This window comes from Hemiscyllium ocellatum, chromosome 19 (genome assembly GCF_020745735.1).
Source record: "Hemiscyllium ocellatum isolate sHemOce1 chromosome 19, sHemOce1.pat.X.cur, whole genome shotgun sequence".
Classification (NCBI taxonomy): domain Eukaryota; kingdom Metazoa; phylum Chordata; class Chondrichthyes; order Orectolobiformes; family Hemiscylliidae; genus Hemiscyllium; species Hemiscyllium ocellatum.
Window position 1 is genome coordinate 31,445,649 of NC_083419.1, and position 18,374 is coordinate 31,464,022.

Genomic DNA, 18,374 nt, shown 5'->3' on the forward strand with positions numbered 1-18,374 from the left:
ATGCAAGAGCACAAAACAGAGTGCACACAGCAGAGTGAAAATATAGAAGTGGAGCTATAAATTACGTATTATCATCAGGCATACTCCCCAGCCCTCTAGGCCCCACCCACTGAGCAACGTTTCAACTCTGGCCTCTTCTCTCCTCAGAGAAGAGAATTTCCTTTCATCACAATTACTGAGATTTATACTGTTCTTTTCCCAAATATAAAGTCTTTCAAAATCTGGAAATTTCTCCTGCATGTTAAGCAATTAACTCCCCAGTTCCATACACTCTCCTCTCTCTCTCCTTTTTTCTTCATCCTCTTGAATCCTTTATTGGTCAGAGCATCGAGTACAGGAGTTGAGAGGTCATGTTGCGGCTGTACAGGATGTTGGTTCGGCCACTTTTAGAACATTGCGTGCAATTCTGGCCTCCTTCCTTTTGGAAGGATGTTGTAAAACTTTAAAAGGTTCAGAAGAGATTTGCAAGGAAGTTGCCAGGGTTGGAGGATTTGAGCTATAGGGAGAGTCTGAACAGGTTGGCGCTGTTTTCCCTGGAGCATCGGAGGCTGAGGGGTGACCATATAGAGATTTACAAAATCATGAGGGGCATGGATAGAATAAATAGACAAAGTATTTTCCCTGGGTGGGGCAAGTCCAGAACTAGAGAGTGTTTAAGATGAGAGGGGAAAGATATAAAAGGGTCCCAAGGTACAACATTTTCACTCAGAGGGTGGTGCATGTCTAGAATGAGCTGCCAGAGGAAGTGGTGGTGGCTGATACAATTGCAACACTTAAAAGGCATCTGGATGGGTATATGAATAGGATGGGTTTGGAGGGATATGGGCCGGGTGCTGGCAAATGATTGAGATAGCTGGTCAGCATGGACGAGTTGAACCGAAGAGTCCGTTTCTGTGCTGTACATCTCTATGACTCTATGACTGTGATTAAACTTATTGAGGCCAGTATCCCATCACCAAGTCACCCTTTTTTTCATACATGGAAAGTCCTTGACTCTGGCACAGCCCAGTGAGTCAGAACTGAGAGTAGCAGAATCTCTGACAATCCTCTCTTTTATCTGTCAGCCAGGGCTCCCAGATTGGACCAGATTAACAGCCCCAATCAAGGGACTCATATTCTATAAGCTCGCTGACCACAGTACAGTCACTACAGCCCTCTCCTCATGTATATCTTCAAATTTAGATTAGTGGCAATCAAAATATGATTCAAATTTTACAGGTGGAAAAATACACGGTACAGAAAATCAGTTATGCCTTCACACTTAATTGAATTGATAAAACAGGATTGACCCTTGATAAACAATACCAAACTTATAGTTCAAAAATTATTAACACAATCACTTAAAGTTCTGCTTGAGGTATTTCAGCTGTTGGAAAACAAGCTTGCTGTTTAAACAGGCTTGTTTGTTCACTTCAGATTCTCACTGAGCTTCATTGCTAAAATTGAAAGCAACTGATTACTTGTACTGATACATGTGTTGTTCTTGAAAGCTGAGGTGGTAAGCTGTCAATAAGGATGATTGAAATTTATTTTGGTTCACCACATATTGAATGGGATTCTTTATTCCAAAGACAACATTCCTTCTCATGTATTTGCAGTCTTGCCGAACTTGAACAAATAAAGTGATAGTCAATAGACTAATTGGAGGCAAGTATATTTGTGTGCAAAAATGCTCAATGGATATTGATGATCAGATTTACTAATTTTGCAGATGCATTTAAAATGCCTGTAAAAATATTGGACTGATCTTGCTCTCTTTGTCTAAGTTGCAAATGTAATATATTTTCTGAAGGAACTTTTGTCATGAAAACTGACAAAATTTCTCATCTGCATCTTCCCAAACTGACCAAATTAATTGCCTCCCAGCCCCTATGGCACTCCTCGCATTCAATTCAGCCCTATCTTACCATGCACAGCTATCAGAACAATTCATTACTCAGAAAACTACTATCATAAGACCATCCGCACCATCTTTGAAAGGCCGCAGTACACCCAGCCAAACACTGGCATTCTGAAGCTGCTCTGCTCATTTAAGGGCACTTCCAGAGAATGACACAGAAGAGGAAGATGGCATCATGATTCTCCAACAAGGATCTGAAGGTCCTGGTTGAGAGGTTTATGCAAAGGAGAAGAGTCCATATCTCTTAAAACAGGCAGAGGAGGTCCTGTCTGCAGACCCTGGCACCCAGGTCTGAGGTTACTGTGCAGGTCATTGACTTATGCATGATGTTGAGGAATAGCCAGTAATGCCATAAGTCAGTGAATAACATTCTCCACTCTTACAGGAAAAGTGCTACACTGTTCTCATGCTCTGTCATTGTTAGTCTTGCTTTCAAGATCTCCCCTCAGATGTTGTCAACCAACCCAGCCCACCCCACCCCACCCTCACCTCCCATGCCTGTATATCTTCTGCACTGCCTCCTCACCATTTTTTACCCACTTGCATCAAACAACCAAGTCACCTGCTGTGATCTTACTCAATCACTCCCTTTCCCTTACCACAGGAAAACGCAGGCTATAAAGAAGGCAGAGTGATCCCATACTGGTGGAGAGGTGCTCAATGTTAGATTCCTCCTCCTTTTAGTTAGGAATCATTGGTCTTGGAGAGTGTACACCTTTGGAGAACCCCTCATAGTGACAGCTCCATATTTGGCTAAGAAATATATGACCCAGGCCACTGGCACTCAGAAGACAGCTGAAAACCAAGCACTTGTGCAGTCCCACGCAGGAGAGAATCCTGTGGTGTCAGGTTCATCCACATGCACAGGGAGGAATAGGAGAAACAGACAGTTAAGTGAGATATAATGACCCTCATTGCTCAGAAGCTGCAGTTCAGTGAGTCAAGCAACTGTGTGTTTTCTTTCTTGTGTCTTTCATTAACTAACCTGGACATTTCTCTTAAATATTTTTATTAATAGTTTGTAACTGCAAGCCATCTGTCAGTGGAGTCCTGGGGATTCCAGTTTATTTTCTATCTTCTAATTATACCGCCTATATTACAAGTCCACATTGAACTGCAGAGAACATAACATTAGTTGACTCATGGATCAACAATTGAAATACCTCAAGCAGATATTAAAGCAATGTGTCAATCCTGTTACAACTGTAACTTTGATAATGCTTATCAAGGGTCACTTCTGTTTGTTCAGTCTGAGCAGACACATTTACTCTGTCCAAGAAAATTGCTCATCCAATCTGTCATTGGTTAATTTAACAATTCCTTAGAATCAATAGATTAATCCAATATGTCTGATGCTGATGAATCATTTACCAGGAGTTTATCTGTAAATATAATGAGATATATGTAAATAGTTTGAACAGGCTTTGTACTAAATTGAGGCATTACAATTTCTAACCAAATTTCCTTTATCCTCACTGAACAAAATGAAAGGCTCACTTTGTTATGAGGTAAGAAGTAATTGAATTGATAAGACATATGAGCAACGGGTGTAAATATGACTTTCCTTTCTTCAAAAACATTACTTTCTCTGTTGTTGGTAATAATGTTTAGAAATATGAATCTGTGAAATGGGATTAGCTAACATTGAGAGAGTTGAACAATTTTTCACCCCTGGGGCCTATGTTTGAATCTAACCATGAATTGATGGGATAAACGCCTACTTTGTCTATTAACCCAGTTGATGAAGCACTTGGGATATTTTATCATGGTAAAAGTGCCAGATAAATTTAAGTTGTTACTGTTCTAATGGCCCAAAATGAAATGTATTAAGTTGTCACATTGATCTGCCTGTGGCCAAGAATCTGCAATACAAATAATTCATAAAAATGTTGAAGAGAAATGGTCAGGTTAGATCATGAAAGAAACAAAAGATTTTCATATTGACACAGTAGTCCACATTCTCTCTGCTAAGACTGGTGAGATGCATTGCTGAGCAGTGGGAGCTCTAATAATTCTGACTGTGATTCTGTTCTATCTGTGACACTGTACAAGTGGATAGGGGTTCATTCCCCCACACTTACAGCTGCATTTTAACAAGCAATATAAAAATCCATGTAAAACTAGCACATGGGCTATCAAAGTGCAGACAAATTTTAAAAGGTCACTTCAAGGTGCTGCAGGATCTAATAAACACAAAGTAAATGCTAAAACCTTTACACACTATTTGCATCACATTGTCAGAAGGGAGCACATATAAGGAATGTAGATGTTCACTAAGTATAATCCTGGAATATTGAAGGAGAAACATTTGCATGAAGCTCATGCAATAATTTATGATAAATGCCCCAACAGGAGAGGTACCATGCCAGATATGCAAAGTAAATAAATTAACAGTTCAGGCAGCATCCAAGGAACAGGAGATTCGACGTTTCGGGCATAAGCCCTTCTTCAGGAATCTCCTGTTCCTTGGATGCTGCCTGACCTGCTGCGCTTTTCCAGCAACACATTTTTAAGCTCTGATCTCCAGCATCTGCAGTCCTCACTTTCTCCTTAAATCAATTCACAGCATGTTCCAGTTGTGCAGATAACATATTCTTTTTAACAGAAATAAAATATTTTACAGAATGACTTAATTATCTGGGACTTAGACCTTTTTGTGACCTCCCCTTCAAATTTTGTCTGAAAGTGTTTCTTAATTTAATTAAATGCTTTGTACATCTGGCTTATACCCAATTGTGAAAAAAATGATAAAGCATGATAAATCGTCATTTATTAACCTTGGAGAGATACCATTATCATTGAATTTCTTTATCAGTACTAATTCAGTATTTCATTCCTCCAGGATAGCACGGTAGCTCAGTAGTTAGCATTGCTGTCTCACAGCACTAGGGTCCCACGTTTGATTCCAGCCCCGGACGACTGCCTATGTGGAGTATTACACATTCTCCCTGTGTCTGCATGGGTTTCCTCCCATGGTCCAAAGATATGCAGGTCAGGTGAATTGGTCATGCTAAATTGCCCATAATGTTAGGTGCATTAGTCAAAGAGAAATGGGTCTGGGTGGGTTACTCTTTGGCTGGTGTGGACTTGTTGGGCCGAAGGGCCTATTTCTACACTGTAGGGAATATAGTTTTAATTGTTAATTATTTCATTACCATGCTGTGGATGCTTAACTTTGAGTAAATTATTTAAAGTCTCTAAGAATAAAGATGAGTTTCATGACATTAGCCTGAATTTTTCACCAGAAGAGGGTTGATCCATCCATCTTTTGGCATTGCCATGAACCCAAATCTAATTTTCTACATCAAGCCGACAGTACAGACTCTTGGCTAAATCAGCATCATCAAGAAGCTTGTGGCACGAGGACAGGGGAACATGATTACTCCTGGATGCTCTCTTGCCAAAAAATGTTTCAGCTGGCTCTGCTGCTACCCTAAATTGTATTGTTTCTCCACTGATCCCTGGAATTGTTCTTGTCACAATGAAAATCAATATTTCTGGGCCTGTGCCCTGACTATTTTTTACATAGGGTGGCCAAGGAGAAGTTGGATTCTTGTCCTACTGCAGGTGGTAAATTGTAAAAGTGTCTTCAATTGACTCCCCTTGATATTTTCCACACATTACATAATATTGCATTGTGTAGCTGAGGAAAATCTAACTATTCTGCCAATGCAATTTGAGAAGACTGTATCACAATTATAACCTCAGAGATTCATTTAACTAATATGAAACCTTTACAGCTTGATTGGTCATAATTTTGCATATGAGCATTGAAGACAATATTGAGAAAAGCATTATTAACAAAGTGCTTTCACATACCTTTCTAGCATCTCAGAAAGTTCATCTGCAGAGTCAGATGAAGGAATTTGGTAGATGTCTGATAGTTCCAGCTTTTGCCTGTAGCCTTTCTTCAAAATGGATCTTGGCCACCTACAGAATGCAACATTAATAAATAATTTATTCAAACATAGAACCATGGCCATTGCCATGATGTCCCAGATACAATTTCAAACCCCTCCATTTTACAAGGAGGTTAAAAAAAGCATTTTTGTGCTCCTGGTGCAGGATTTTCATAAGCTGGGAGTGCACCATTTCACTTCATGGAATCCTTCGGGTGCTGAAATACTTTAAGTGTACTTTAAATTAACTAATTTCAGCCACAACACTGTATGGGTTTCCTGGCTGAGGCCAGGTGGTTCAATGTGGACAAGACAGAGCACATCATCTCATTTATGTGCTTTCGAGCACTAACTTCCAGGCTGGACGTTAGTTCATTTGGTGCTTAAAATGACAATGGGCAGCTGCTGATCAACAGCTCATAACTTTTTTATTTGTTCGTGCATTATAGACTTTACTAGCTCGACAAGCATTTGTTGCTCAACTTTAGTTATCCTGGAGCTGAGTGGTGGTGTTCGAGGCTATTTCACAGTGAACAGTCAACCACATTGCTGTGGGGCTGGAGTGACCTGTTGGCTAGATTGGTTAAGGGGAGCAGACTTCCTTCTCTAAAAGTCAATAGTGAACAAAATAGATTTTTTACAACAATCAGTAGTGTTTACGTAATCACCATTTTTTTTAGATTAGATTAGATTCCCTACAGTGTGGAAACAGGCCCTTTGGCCCAACAAGTCCACACTGACCTTCTGAAGAGTAACCCACCCAGACCCATTTCCCTCTGACTAATGTACCTAACACTGTGGGTAATTTAATGTGGCCAATTCACCTGATCTGCACATCTTTGAACTGTGAGAGGAAATTTTTGATAAATGTACACTTAGGAAGAGGTGCAGTGCTCCTCTAGACTCCACAAAACAACTGTGAACCTCTGTTGGTCTGGTTCACCCACTCCTGCATCATCTCCACTTCTCATAGGATCTACTGACGGCTGCTCCTGGTTTTACAATCAGATCTTATTGCTGTTGTTAAGAGCAATAAGATACACAAATCAATATGCAGAATAACCTGAGTTAATTGAATAAGCTTGGTAATAAGCTGAGCTGAGTAAATAAGCTGACTTAGATTCATAGAGTCATAGAGATGTACAGCATGGAAACAGACCCTTCGGTCCAACCCATCCATGCCGACCAGATATCCCAACCCAATCTAATCCCACCTCATTCCATACACCTACCACCTGTGAAAAAGTTGCCCCATAGATCTCTTTTATATCTTTTTCCTCTTACCCTAAACCTATACCCTCTAGTTCTGGACTCCCCGACCCCAGGGGAAAAGACTTTGCCTATTTACCCTATCCATGCCCCTCATAATTTTGTAAACCTCTGTAAGATCACCCCTCAGCCTCCGACACTCCAGGGAAAATAGCCCCAGCTGTTCAGCCTCTCCCTATAGTTCAAATCCTCCAACCCTGGCTGCGTTTTCATTTGTAAGCCTAATTTCCTCTCTGATATTCACACAAATAAGGTTGCGCCTTATTCTCTTAATGGTAAATACCATCAGAAATATTCATAATTTTGAATTACTTAATTTCTTTCATGCTCTCAGGGCATCCAATATGCGTTATGGCCAACTAAGTACCTTTGAAATGCAGCATAGGGAAATGTGCCTTCAAATTTGCTATTGCAAGATCCCAGAAATTGAAAATTAAAATTTAGCTAAAGAAATGTTTCAGTTTACTGTTGATCACGGTCTGAGGGGGACCATTTGTTTGTCTTCAGACAAAGCCATTGGACCTTTGCAAGTCATCTCAACAGGCAGACTGAACCTTACTATAATGTCCTGAAATAACTTAGCAATCCCCCAGCACAACTCTGAAGTTGTAGCCTAAATCGTGTGCTCATACCTAGTAGTGAAATTTGAATCCATAGCTTTACGACTGAGAGTTGAGAGTGTTACTTAATGTATCAAACTAACATCAGCATGCAGAGACAAAATTGCATTCAAAATTAACTTTGTTTTTCAAAGCAAACGTTTCACTTGTTTCCACACTAACTTATTGGTATATCACTGAAAATAAATAAACCCTTCAATGCAATCGGACAACATTTTAGTCTTTTTAAAAAAATTACCTGACAGATATTCTAGAAGTGAAGGTGCTGCAGCTCTGCTAATGACAGGAAAGTGTAATCATAATGTGATAAGTTTGCTTAAACAGTTTGCATTATAAATATTGGCACAGGAGTTTATAATGAAAAATACACAAATATAGACAGATTCAAAATGAAGACTAAATGATGTCTGCATGTTTTCCTTAATACCTGTACTCTAATCCATCTCCACTTGAAGACTCTAGGCCTTGATTCACCATCAGATCACCGGAAGGCAACAAAAATTAAGTTGCACTAAATTCACTGATAATCTTAGTCCCTATGTACTTTATTTTCCATTTTTTTTATGTCTATGTTGTACCACTTAAGAAGACTGTGTACAGTTTAGTAAAAACATTCTTAATGAAAGGTACACTTTAACATTAATTAGTCTTTTACAAAAATGCTGTCACATTTGTGTATAATTTAAATATTTTGATACCTCTCACGTGTACATCATTGATAATGAGGAATACTCCTTTTTTGCAAGTTGAACTGATCTATCTATAATCTAGACCCATAATTTCCAAGAATTCAATTCACTTATATCATAAAAAGGGCAAAAACAAAATATCAAAAATTATATATTAAGATACATTTTTCACTGTAACAAAGACATATGATAATAAATAAATAAATAATATCAAGATATGGAAGGCATTATGCAAAATGAACTTTTTACTACATAGATATATAAACTATATTTGCATTAATAACACTGATTTTGAGGAACCACTGTCTGTTCAATTTCGTATCAGCATAATGTACAAAAGCAGAGTCTTAACTTAGGAGTCCATTTCATTAGCTGGCACACACCTGAAAGCTCTTAATGTTTAAAATTAACTGGTTCATTCTCTTAACTCTAATGTGAAGTAAACTAACAATGGAACACTCTTTTGCTGCATGGTTAACAAAGTCAGAATACCTTGGTGTGCCAACTGCACCATATAATATAAAGGTTAGTATCTCTACTATAGTGTCTCTATATCCTTGTCTCTATGTTAGAAATTTTATAATTCCATGATCTGATTTTAAATCTATTATATTGCCATGGAATTTAAAAAATGAAATTGATACCAGTTACTGAATGTAAACTTTTTTTATTTGGGAAGGTGAGACTTCCTCTTTTCTGATTATTTCTATTGGGTTCCTCTGACAACTCATTCCACACATGCACCACTTTCTCCATGTCTCTGAAATATCCCTGTACATTTGCAAAATTTTTCTGCACTTATGCTGCACTTCCATTGCATGCCCCAGTGTAAGGTGAAAGGTTCATATAGTAAAATTCAAAGGTTTCTATTTTTGTTCATGAAGATTTTACAAACTTGCTACAATTCATATGTACCCAGCAGATATGGTAATATATTAATATTTTTTTCTGTGTTCAATACAATGTGGGGGAACCACTTCTAAATGCATATTGACCAACAAATATGTTTCAGACCAAATGCAACTGTCTGCAATTACTTATAATATACAGAGCATTTTTGTGTTTTACTGCATGATGAAATGGCTATTAACTTTGGTTCATATGCTAATGATACAGCTATCACATCATGATTTAGGACTATGATAATCAGAATGTAATTGAAATATGATTTCTTGAACCATTTCATTACTTACCTTTACGCTGTGCCTTTGGTACATGACTGATTATTTTAATCAATCATATAGTAACCCTGCATTATAACAGCTTTGAAGTAGATCCAAATTTACTTATATCTTGTGAGGAATGGATTCCTCTAATAAATAATGGTCACTAAACCATGAAATCACAGGATACGTTCACAATGCATTTGTCAACATACCTAACATGGATATTCATAATTCAAGCTAACATTCATTTTGTGAGTCACAAAATACTGCACCATAGAACCAAGACAGAAAAAAATATAACTTTTTCCAAGAGCATTTTTTATTCATTAAAGCACTTAGTATAATTGTCATGGGAGATGTGCTTGTTCAAAGTTATGAGTATTATTCTTCTCAGATGGAATATTCCTTACAGTAAAACCCCAACATTAGTTTTATTAGTGTTTAATGAAAAAATCTTGCATTCTGATGAAGAGTCACCTGACATGAAATGTTAACTCTGTTTTCTTCACACAGATGCTGCTAGATCTGTTGAACTTCTCCAACAATTTGTTTTGTTTTAGATCTCAAACCTCCACAGTTCTTTGTTTTGTAACAAAAATCTCGTGTCGAGAGTTTTAGTTTTAGTTTGTCACAAACTCCGAACAATGCGGGGTGTTGCTAATAATTAATATTATTGTTTCCATTTTGAACAGATATAGCTGTATTTGTAACCAATGAATTTCTGCATGCTCTTGCAAAGGTAGAGCTGATAAAGTATGGTGGAATTTGCACTTATAACACTTCATGTGCGCGTTGTACAGTATTTATTTTGCTCCTTTTCACTAGCAGACCTTTGCTCTATAACTCCTGCAAAGCCTCACAGCCTTCTTATTTCTGTAACCTTCAGTCCCACAATACTCTCTGCACTCCTCCAATTCTGACCTCTTGAGAATTCATGATTTTAATGGCTCCACCAGTCACAGGTGTACTTTCATCTAGCTGGCCTTCTGGATTCCCTCCATAATATCCCCAAAATGATTCACATCTTCTGCCCTTTACTTCTCACCACCTAATTCTTTGAGCAAGTTTTCTGTTATCAGTCTGAATATAATTTTATTTGGTTTGGCATTCAAACTTACTGATAATACATGACAACATGGAATGTGCTTTCTACATTAATCATAATATATAAACACAAATCATTTCTGTTATATTCCTCAGCCCTGAATGGTAGGACAGTGTTTTTCTAATGAAGTTCATTTCTCCCATATTAGCCTAGTAGGACTAAGGTTACCAATCTCCTTTATTGTAAAGGAATAGTTAACCCTTCAATTGGCAACTGGTGTGTCACAACTGGAATGAAAAAATCCACCAACGTTTGGACCTTACATCCTGTCAAAAGCAGAAAATTTGGAGAATTTGGACGACTTCTTCAGAGAGAAAGACAGTTAGTATTTCAATTAATCATATCAGATTTGAAAAGTTAACTCTTTCTCCTTCCACAGGTCTGCTGAGTTTCTCCGGCATTTTCTGTTTTTATTTCGGATTTGCAGTATCCACAGTGTTTCGTTTCCATCTTGATGCACTTATCAGGCATTGTGCCTATTCTGCCTTAAAATCAATTGCCATGTCATTCCTATGGTTGAGACCATCTGAGTAAATTTTAATGAATACTGCTGTTCTAGAAATTAAAGTTTTGTGCCGAGAAAATGAAGTCAATTCTGAAAAGTACTGATTCAGGAAACGTCTGCACTAAAAGTACAGCACAACATAATGCCTGCTGGCTTTTATCTAACAGTGAGAAAGCAGTGAGTTTAACTTCCTTGCTGTGAACCTGTTCTAAAATGTTACTATAGGGAATTAGAAATTACAGCATCCTGTCATAAGCGAATCTGCCCTTATACATGAAGTCAAAGCTGTGGAATGATTTTGTCCATTTATTAGTGTCCTGCATATTCAGCAAACATCAGACAATTCTTCCACATCAGTTTAAAGTGAGTATTATTGCCATATCGAGTTAACGTGCAATGTTTTTGATTATTCATTCAGCCTTGACGTGATCCAGATATTAAGTGTCAACATTTATCTCTATATAATGATAAAGGCCCTGATTTTAAAGTGGAGGGAGTTGAGATGGCATCAAAGATGCGGGGTGGGGAGAAAGCAGAAAATGCAAGTTGTCTGAAGACGTTGAGGGAGGGGGGTGGGGTCTAGTAAGAAACACAATAAAACTGACCAGATTCGTCCATTTGGTGAATGTAGGGTAAGAATTTGACAGCATATGACAGCCGGGACCTTTGTGAGATTTTACGCCTCCTGACTCGGAAACCTAACGTTTTAGGCAAGTTCAGGTTTTTTTTTCTTCTTCGGCCCACGATCGCTTTTCAGGGAGTCTGGTCTAATTTCCCCATTTTGAATTTGTACTGTATAGTAAGTTATTGAGCGCGACAACGTTGTACGAAAGGTTGGACTGGAACATTCATCCTACCGAATTAAAGGCTAGAGTTGTGCCATCACGCTTTACAGTCGACAATCCGAGCCGGCCACGACTGCAACCCCACTCAATTAATACAAGAGCCAGCGCCCATTGCCAATGGGGACCCACTCTGCACATTTAAAGACCGACACCACTTCCTGCAGAAGTCACTCTCATCTGCTCAACAGAATAAGTGGAGAAGCACCGGCATCAGAGGGGTTAAGTGATTTTGAAATCATTGTCATAGCCAAAAAGAAAAGTTATAAAAAGATTGTTCAATCTCAATTGTCTCATCATTAAGTATGATAAGTACGACAGCATGATGGACAAACAAATAATAACAACGAAAATAAAAGCTTTATAACACAACAACTGGTCCTTTAACCCATCAGGTTTGAGGGTTCACTAATTTAATGCCACGTTTCTGGCCGCTCTCCAGAAAAAGGGAGTCCCTATAAAACAAGTAGATCCCGGGATTATTTTGTGGGCACTTCGCTGGATATATTTTATTTGTGACCTGCACTGAGCCGATGTTCTATTTTGCTGACTCACCAAGTTCTTATCATAGAATCCCTACAGTGTGGGAACAGGCCCAACAAGTCCACCGGAGTATTCCACCCAAACCTATTCACCATTACTCTACATTTACCCCCGACTAATGCACCTAACCTGCACATCTCTGAACACTGTGGCCAATTCACCCATCCTGCACATCACTAGATTGTGGGAGGAAACCGGAGCGCCCAGAGGAAACCCATCCAGACACAGGGAGAATGTGCACGGCCGCAGTTCACCACTGAGCCATCTTGACGCCCCAAATTCTTATCGTTATCAATCACATGGGTCACTTACCCGTTGGTGTGGGAATGAGGACAGGGAAATTTGGGATCTGCGAGTCTGAGTTTGAACTGGCGATTTCACTGGAGTTGTACTTTCTTTCCAGCAGGCAGGTTTGGAAGAGACTTGGCCACACTTGTGACCCATGTGATTGCCGGGGGTGAGGACTAATGTACGTGAACAGTATCAGGAGTTTCGGCAACTCCAAAACGACTGCCCTCTATTCCTCCAACCAGGCGAACATACAAACATACGAATTAGAAGCATGAGGAAGTCACTCACCCCATCTATCCTGCTACACCATTCAATAAGATCCTGGCTGAACTGATTCGAGCCTTAACTCCCATTTTCCCAGCTACCATCATAAGCTCTGACTTCCTTGGCAGTCAAGAATCTGTCCAAGCTCTGCCGGTACGTATTTAATGCTCCCACCTTGCCATTTCCCTAGGAAGAGCGTTCCAAATGCTCACAACCTTTTAAGAGAAATAAATCCTCTTGATCTCCATTTTAAACTCACATTTTTAAATTGTTACCTCCAGTTATAATCTGTTACACAAGACGAAACATCCTTATCCGCCCTATCAAGTCCCCCTAGAATACAATATACTTCAACAGGATCATCTCAGTCTTCCAAACTGTAATGGATACGCGTTAAGCCTGTCCGAACTATCCTAAGGCAGCGTCCCACGCTCCACAATATCTCACCGAGTTGTCTCAAAAGGGCTTGCGTCCTTTCTTAAAAATGACACCCAAATTGTACGCAGTACTCCAACTCACCAGCACTTTATCCAACTGCAACAGAACACCCTCACTTGTCTATTACTTTCTCCTCGCAATTAATGATAGTTTTCAGTTTCACGGGACCACGGTGAGATAGTGAGTACTGTGTAAATACATTAGGAGCAGATTAATGAAGATTTACCAGACTCGTGCCTTAAAAGGAAATGTCGGACAGGGCAGATTTGTATCCATTGGCGTTTAGGAGAGCGGGCAGCAATGTTATTGAAATATAAAAGATGTTAACCCGTCTTAATGAAAAAAAATCACACAACACCAGCTTTTGGAACGCTGCTCCTTTGTCAGGGAGCTGTGTCAAAGGAGCAGCGCTCCGAAAGCTTGTACTTTTCAATAAACCTGTTGGACTAGTTTCCTGATGAAGGGCTTTTGCCCGAAACGTCGATTCTCCTGCTCCTCAGATGCTGCCTGATCTATTGTGCTTTTCCAGCATCACACCCTCGACTCTAATCTCTAGCATCTGCAGGCCTGACTTGCGCCTGATTTTTAACTTTCTCCACCCCAGTCCAATACCGGCGCCTACACATTGTATTCAACAGTCTTGACAGCGGTAGAAGTTGAAATGATATTTCCCTTGTGGGAAAATTCAGAAGTACAGGTCACTGTTTAAAAATAAGAGGTCGTTAAAACAGAGAGGGATAAAATAAAACTCTCAGAGGATGGTCAGGCTCTGGAACTCTCCCTGAAAAAGCTAGTGGAAGCATAGTGGAGGAAGTTTTGGTGAGCAGGAGGTTGGATGTTGTGACTGTGTGTGTTTTGGGGGGGGGGGGGCGGGAATGCGAATCTCAATCCGCTATGTAGTTGCAATCAGGTCAGTTATGATCTTATTAGATAGAGGAGCAGACTCGGGAGACTGAATGGCCTGGTTAGCATATAGCGTTCTATTTGCTCCTAATCGCTTACTTACCTACATGCTAACTTTCCGTGATTCGAATCTCTATTGCTCTCTCCCTTTCTGGTCTCCAACAAACATTAAATTAAAATGTTTCAGTCTTTATTTAATTTCAATTATCTATAAATCTGTCATTTTGTTTTTGGTTTACCCAGGAACTTATCCAGTCACCGTTCATATGTTTAATAACATATTTCCTACAGCAGCTGAAAACGTGCTGCTGGAAAAGCGCAGCAGGCCAGGCAGCATCCGAGGAGCAGGAGAATCGGACATGAGCCCGAAGAAGGGCTTATGCCCGAAACGTCGAGTCTCCTGCTCCTTGGATGCTGCCTGACCTGCTGCGCTTTTCCAGCAGCACATTTTCAGCTCTGATCTTCAGCATCTGCAGTCCTCACTTTCCCATATTTCCTACAGCATCCAACTTTAGAATCATGGAATCGTTGGATGCTTACCGCACAGAAAGAGGTCATTAGGTCCATCATGCCTACGCCAATACATTTCTGTACAAACGCAATACAAAATGTATATTAATCACTGGCCAAGGTATAATTCAATAAATCTCATCATCGGGATATGTTAAATTCAAGATATTATGTGGAATTATGTTTATGTCGACGCGCGGTTATATTTCAAATCGCTCGAATAATCTGTTGCACTGGGTCTCTGTTATACTCCGTTCTCTTTTTTTCTCTCAACACTCTTCCAGTATCTTTTTTTTCTTCTTTTTTGTTTTTGTTAGTATCTTCTCCTTTCTGTTACAATTCCCACTTCTCCCACTTTGATGTCTCTCATTTCTGTGTCACTGTACCGGCTGCACCGTCTGTACCACGAGCAAAATTTGTCAAAATTCTCTTCTCACCGCAGAGATCCGCAATTGACTTAGTGCTTGCTCTCAAGAAATGCCAGAGTTAAAGGAACTGGGAATGAGGTTAGAGGCGGAAAATGCTATGGCGAGAGAAAGTGGGAGCGTGGACAACAGTCGCAGTTCGCACTGGAGAGTGAGGATGGACAGATACTATGTGTATTACACAGTTATGGCCTTTAATCTACCACACTCTGACAAGCTTTCTAGTTTATTGAATATCAGGTTGAGAAAAAAAAACTGGATCCTGAACTTCAGGCGTGTAGCTACCCGCTAGGTATTGGGGCTTTTTTCCCCCACAGCAGAGAGAAGACAGGAAAGGGCTGGAAGTTAGGATGAAGAGGTTACTAACGTTCTGATAAATATTACTGGGATCCTGGAGTTGTTTGCTTTAGAGCGGGAAGAATAAGGGAAAGTTTAATACAAGTTTCCAATCGAATGGGGCTTTGATCGAATGAATAAGAAGAAATTGTTTCCACTAATAAGACAGTGGTCACAGACGGCCCTTTAAAATAATTGGAAGAGAAGCTAGAAGAGAGTTGAGGGGAATTAATTTTACATAAAGGAGTGATTGCGCACTACCCAAAAGTGTAGCGGAAACAATTTCTAATTGGGAATGAATTTGAAAAATGAATTAAATACAAAAGTATTGAGCTAAAGTCGGGAAATGGATCTCATCGGAGAGCTGGTCTATAGACCTGACTCAGATGGCATGCTGTATAATTGAAACCAGTCACAAGACAAGGGAGTATTCAATGAATGGCAAGACATTAGCAAGCTCTGAGAAGCAGAAAGATTTTGATGTGTTTGCCAAAGATTCCTAAAGGTGGTAGAACAGGTTAATAGGGTAGTTAAGAAGGCATAAGGGGCACTTGCTTTTATCGGTATGAGCAGAGATTAAAAGAGCAAGGAGAATACGTTGGAAATGTACAGGACTTGGGTTAGATTATACTGCAGTACTATATACAGTCAGGTTACCTCACCATAGGAAGGATGTGATTGTATTAAAGGGGGCGCAGAAAAGATTCACCAGAATGTTGGCTGGAATAGGGCAACATAGTTTAGCTGTGAAGCGAGGCTGGATACACTCGGGTTGTTTTTTTAGAAGAAACCTGATTGAGGTGTAAAAGATTATGTGGGGCATGGACAAGGTGGATATAAAACAGCTGTCCCCCTTACTTGAAGAGTCAATAACAAAGGGGATAATTTAAAGTTAAATAGCAGGGGACATGAAGATTTGTTTACATCCAGAGGGTGGTAGAAATCTGGAATGCAGTGCCTTGGACAGTAGCTGAAGCAGAAAACATCACAAACTTTAAAAAAGAACTTGGATGAGCCCTTGAAGCGTCTTAACATTAAGTCGAGGGCCTAGTGCTGCAAAGAGAGATAGTGTAGATTTAGAGTCTTGTTTCTGTGGGTGCAGCCCCAATGGGCCGAAGGGCCTCTACTGATTCGAGTATTCTAATTCCGTGATTAAACATTTGATGTAGGTTGCATAAGAGCTATTTTCTTTTAGAAAAAAAACTTTTTTTTTAAATCTCTAAAATGGTTGATAAATTGTCCTGCCTGACAATACCCGAAATGGCAGTGTACAAATTGAGAATCCTATTGATGTTTGGATTGAGAGTCTGAGACAAGTTTGTGAGACTTCAGGAGTTAATTGCTTGACATTTTGGGACGTGATTGGCTGAAATGATTCTGACGTGTGATTGGTCCTACTCTAGGTTCTAACATAGACATGGTTCAAATGTAAGGGCATTCAGTGGACGGACTTACAATGTAGCCACTATGTACAGTCATGTAAGCATCTTTTAGCACAACTGAAAATTAAATGAGTCACCCACAAAGACATTTAGTAAATAAATTTCATTTAGCTTTACAAATACATGGTTTCTTTCTTTTTGTACTCTGCCCACCTGACTCACAGCTAAATCATTTCATTTACAGGACACTGATTTGCTTTCCCAATAAATACCCATCCTGAAAACATAAACGGCGTACATTCCGAAAGATCTGGAGCCAACTTATAACAAATAAACTCGTAAATCAGACCGGAATAACTTTTCCGGGTAGCTTCAAGTGTTGCAAGTTGAGTAACGTAACGATGTGATTTTATACTTCCTTTTCATTACAACAATGAAAGCCTAAAGGAGCTCGTGATTTTCTGGCGTCTGTACCGTCAACGTCCCTGCATATCGTGTGTGTGTGTGTGCAAGAGAGAGAGAGAAGCTGCAGTTACGGAAGACTTTTGAAAAAGTTTAGCTGGACTTTAAACAGCGGGCTCTTAAAACTTAGAAATATCCTCAGAGAAAGCTTTCGCTTCTACAGCGATTGGGGACTGACTTGCAAACAGTAGGCTGAGAAAGGTCAGTGCAACTGGTAGTTGTTGCCGGTTAGTGAACTGTGACAAATGTTCTGAGATTTCAAGTTCTTTTATCGGTGGACCTTGATATCCCGTAATTCAGAAACACCTAAGTGAAAGACACTTCTCGCAGATTGCACTGCAGTTCGGGCAGAGGAAGGAGCAAAGTGCAAGTCAGAGAAAACAAAATGTACCGCCAGTTGAATAAATATGCTCAAATCTGTATAAATGCCGTAACAGTTCCACTTTGGGAACTTGTTTGCTGTGAGAACAGAAATGTTGAGATAGAGTGAGATTGCTTAGAAATGGGCAAGCTCGGTCTTACCTGAAGAAGAGTTTAGAGAAGGCATTTGCTTTTTCTATGGGTGATCTCTGCATTGTTGCCCAGTGAAGGTTTTCCAGTACCTGAAAGAGAGCTTGCCCGCACCCCACCTTATTAACACTGCCTGATGATGTCACTGCTTTGCGCAGACGGGAGAGGGAGGGAGAGGGAAGCTGAGAGTTGACAGCGTTGCGCCTTCTCGACTTGACAAAACCTTGTTTCGTCCAGAGCTTCAATTGTTGCCAATTGCTGTCCAGTTCTCAGTAATCATTAACGACTGCAAGACAACTAGTAAATGTTGTGACT

General features: G+C 39.7%; 1 protein-coding gene across 1 annotated transcript in view; it reads right to left on the reverse strand.

The window, feature by feature from the left end:
- cftr (CF transmembrane conductance regulator) overlaps positions 1 to 18,134 on the reverse strand; it is a 117,254-nt gene extending 99,120 nt beyond the window's left edge. Inside the window, exons 1-2 of the mRNA XM_060839338.1 lie at positions 18,072 to 18,134; positions 5,720 to 5,830 (exon numbers count right to left, since the gene is read on the reverse strand). Of these exons, the coding sequence (XP_060695321.1) occupies positions 5,720 to 5,830; positions 18,072 to 18,124 (164 nt within the window). The 5' untranslated portion in view covers positions 18,125 to 18,134. The remainder of the gene's footprint in view (positions 1 to 5,719; positions 5,831 to 18,071) is intronic.
- Between the last annotated feature and the right edge of the window lie 240 nt (positions 18,135 to 18,374).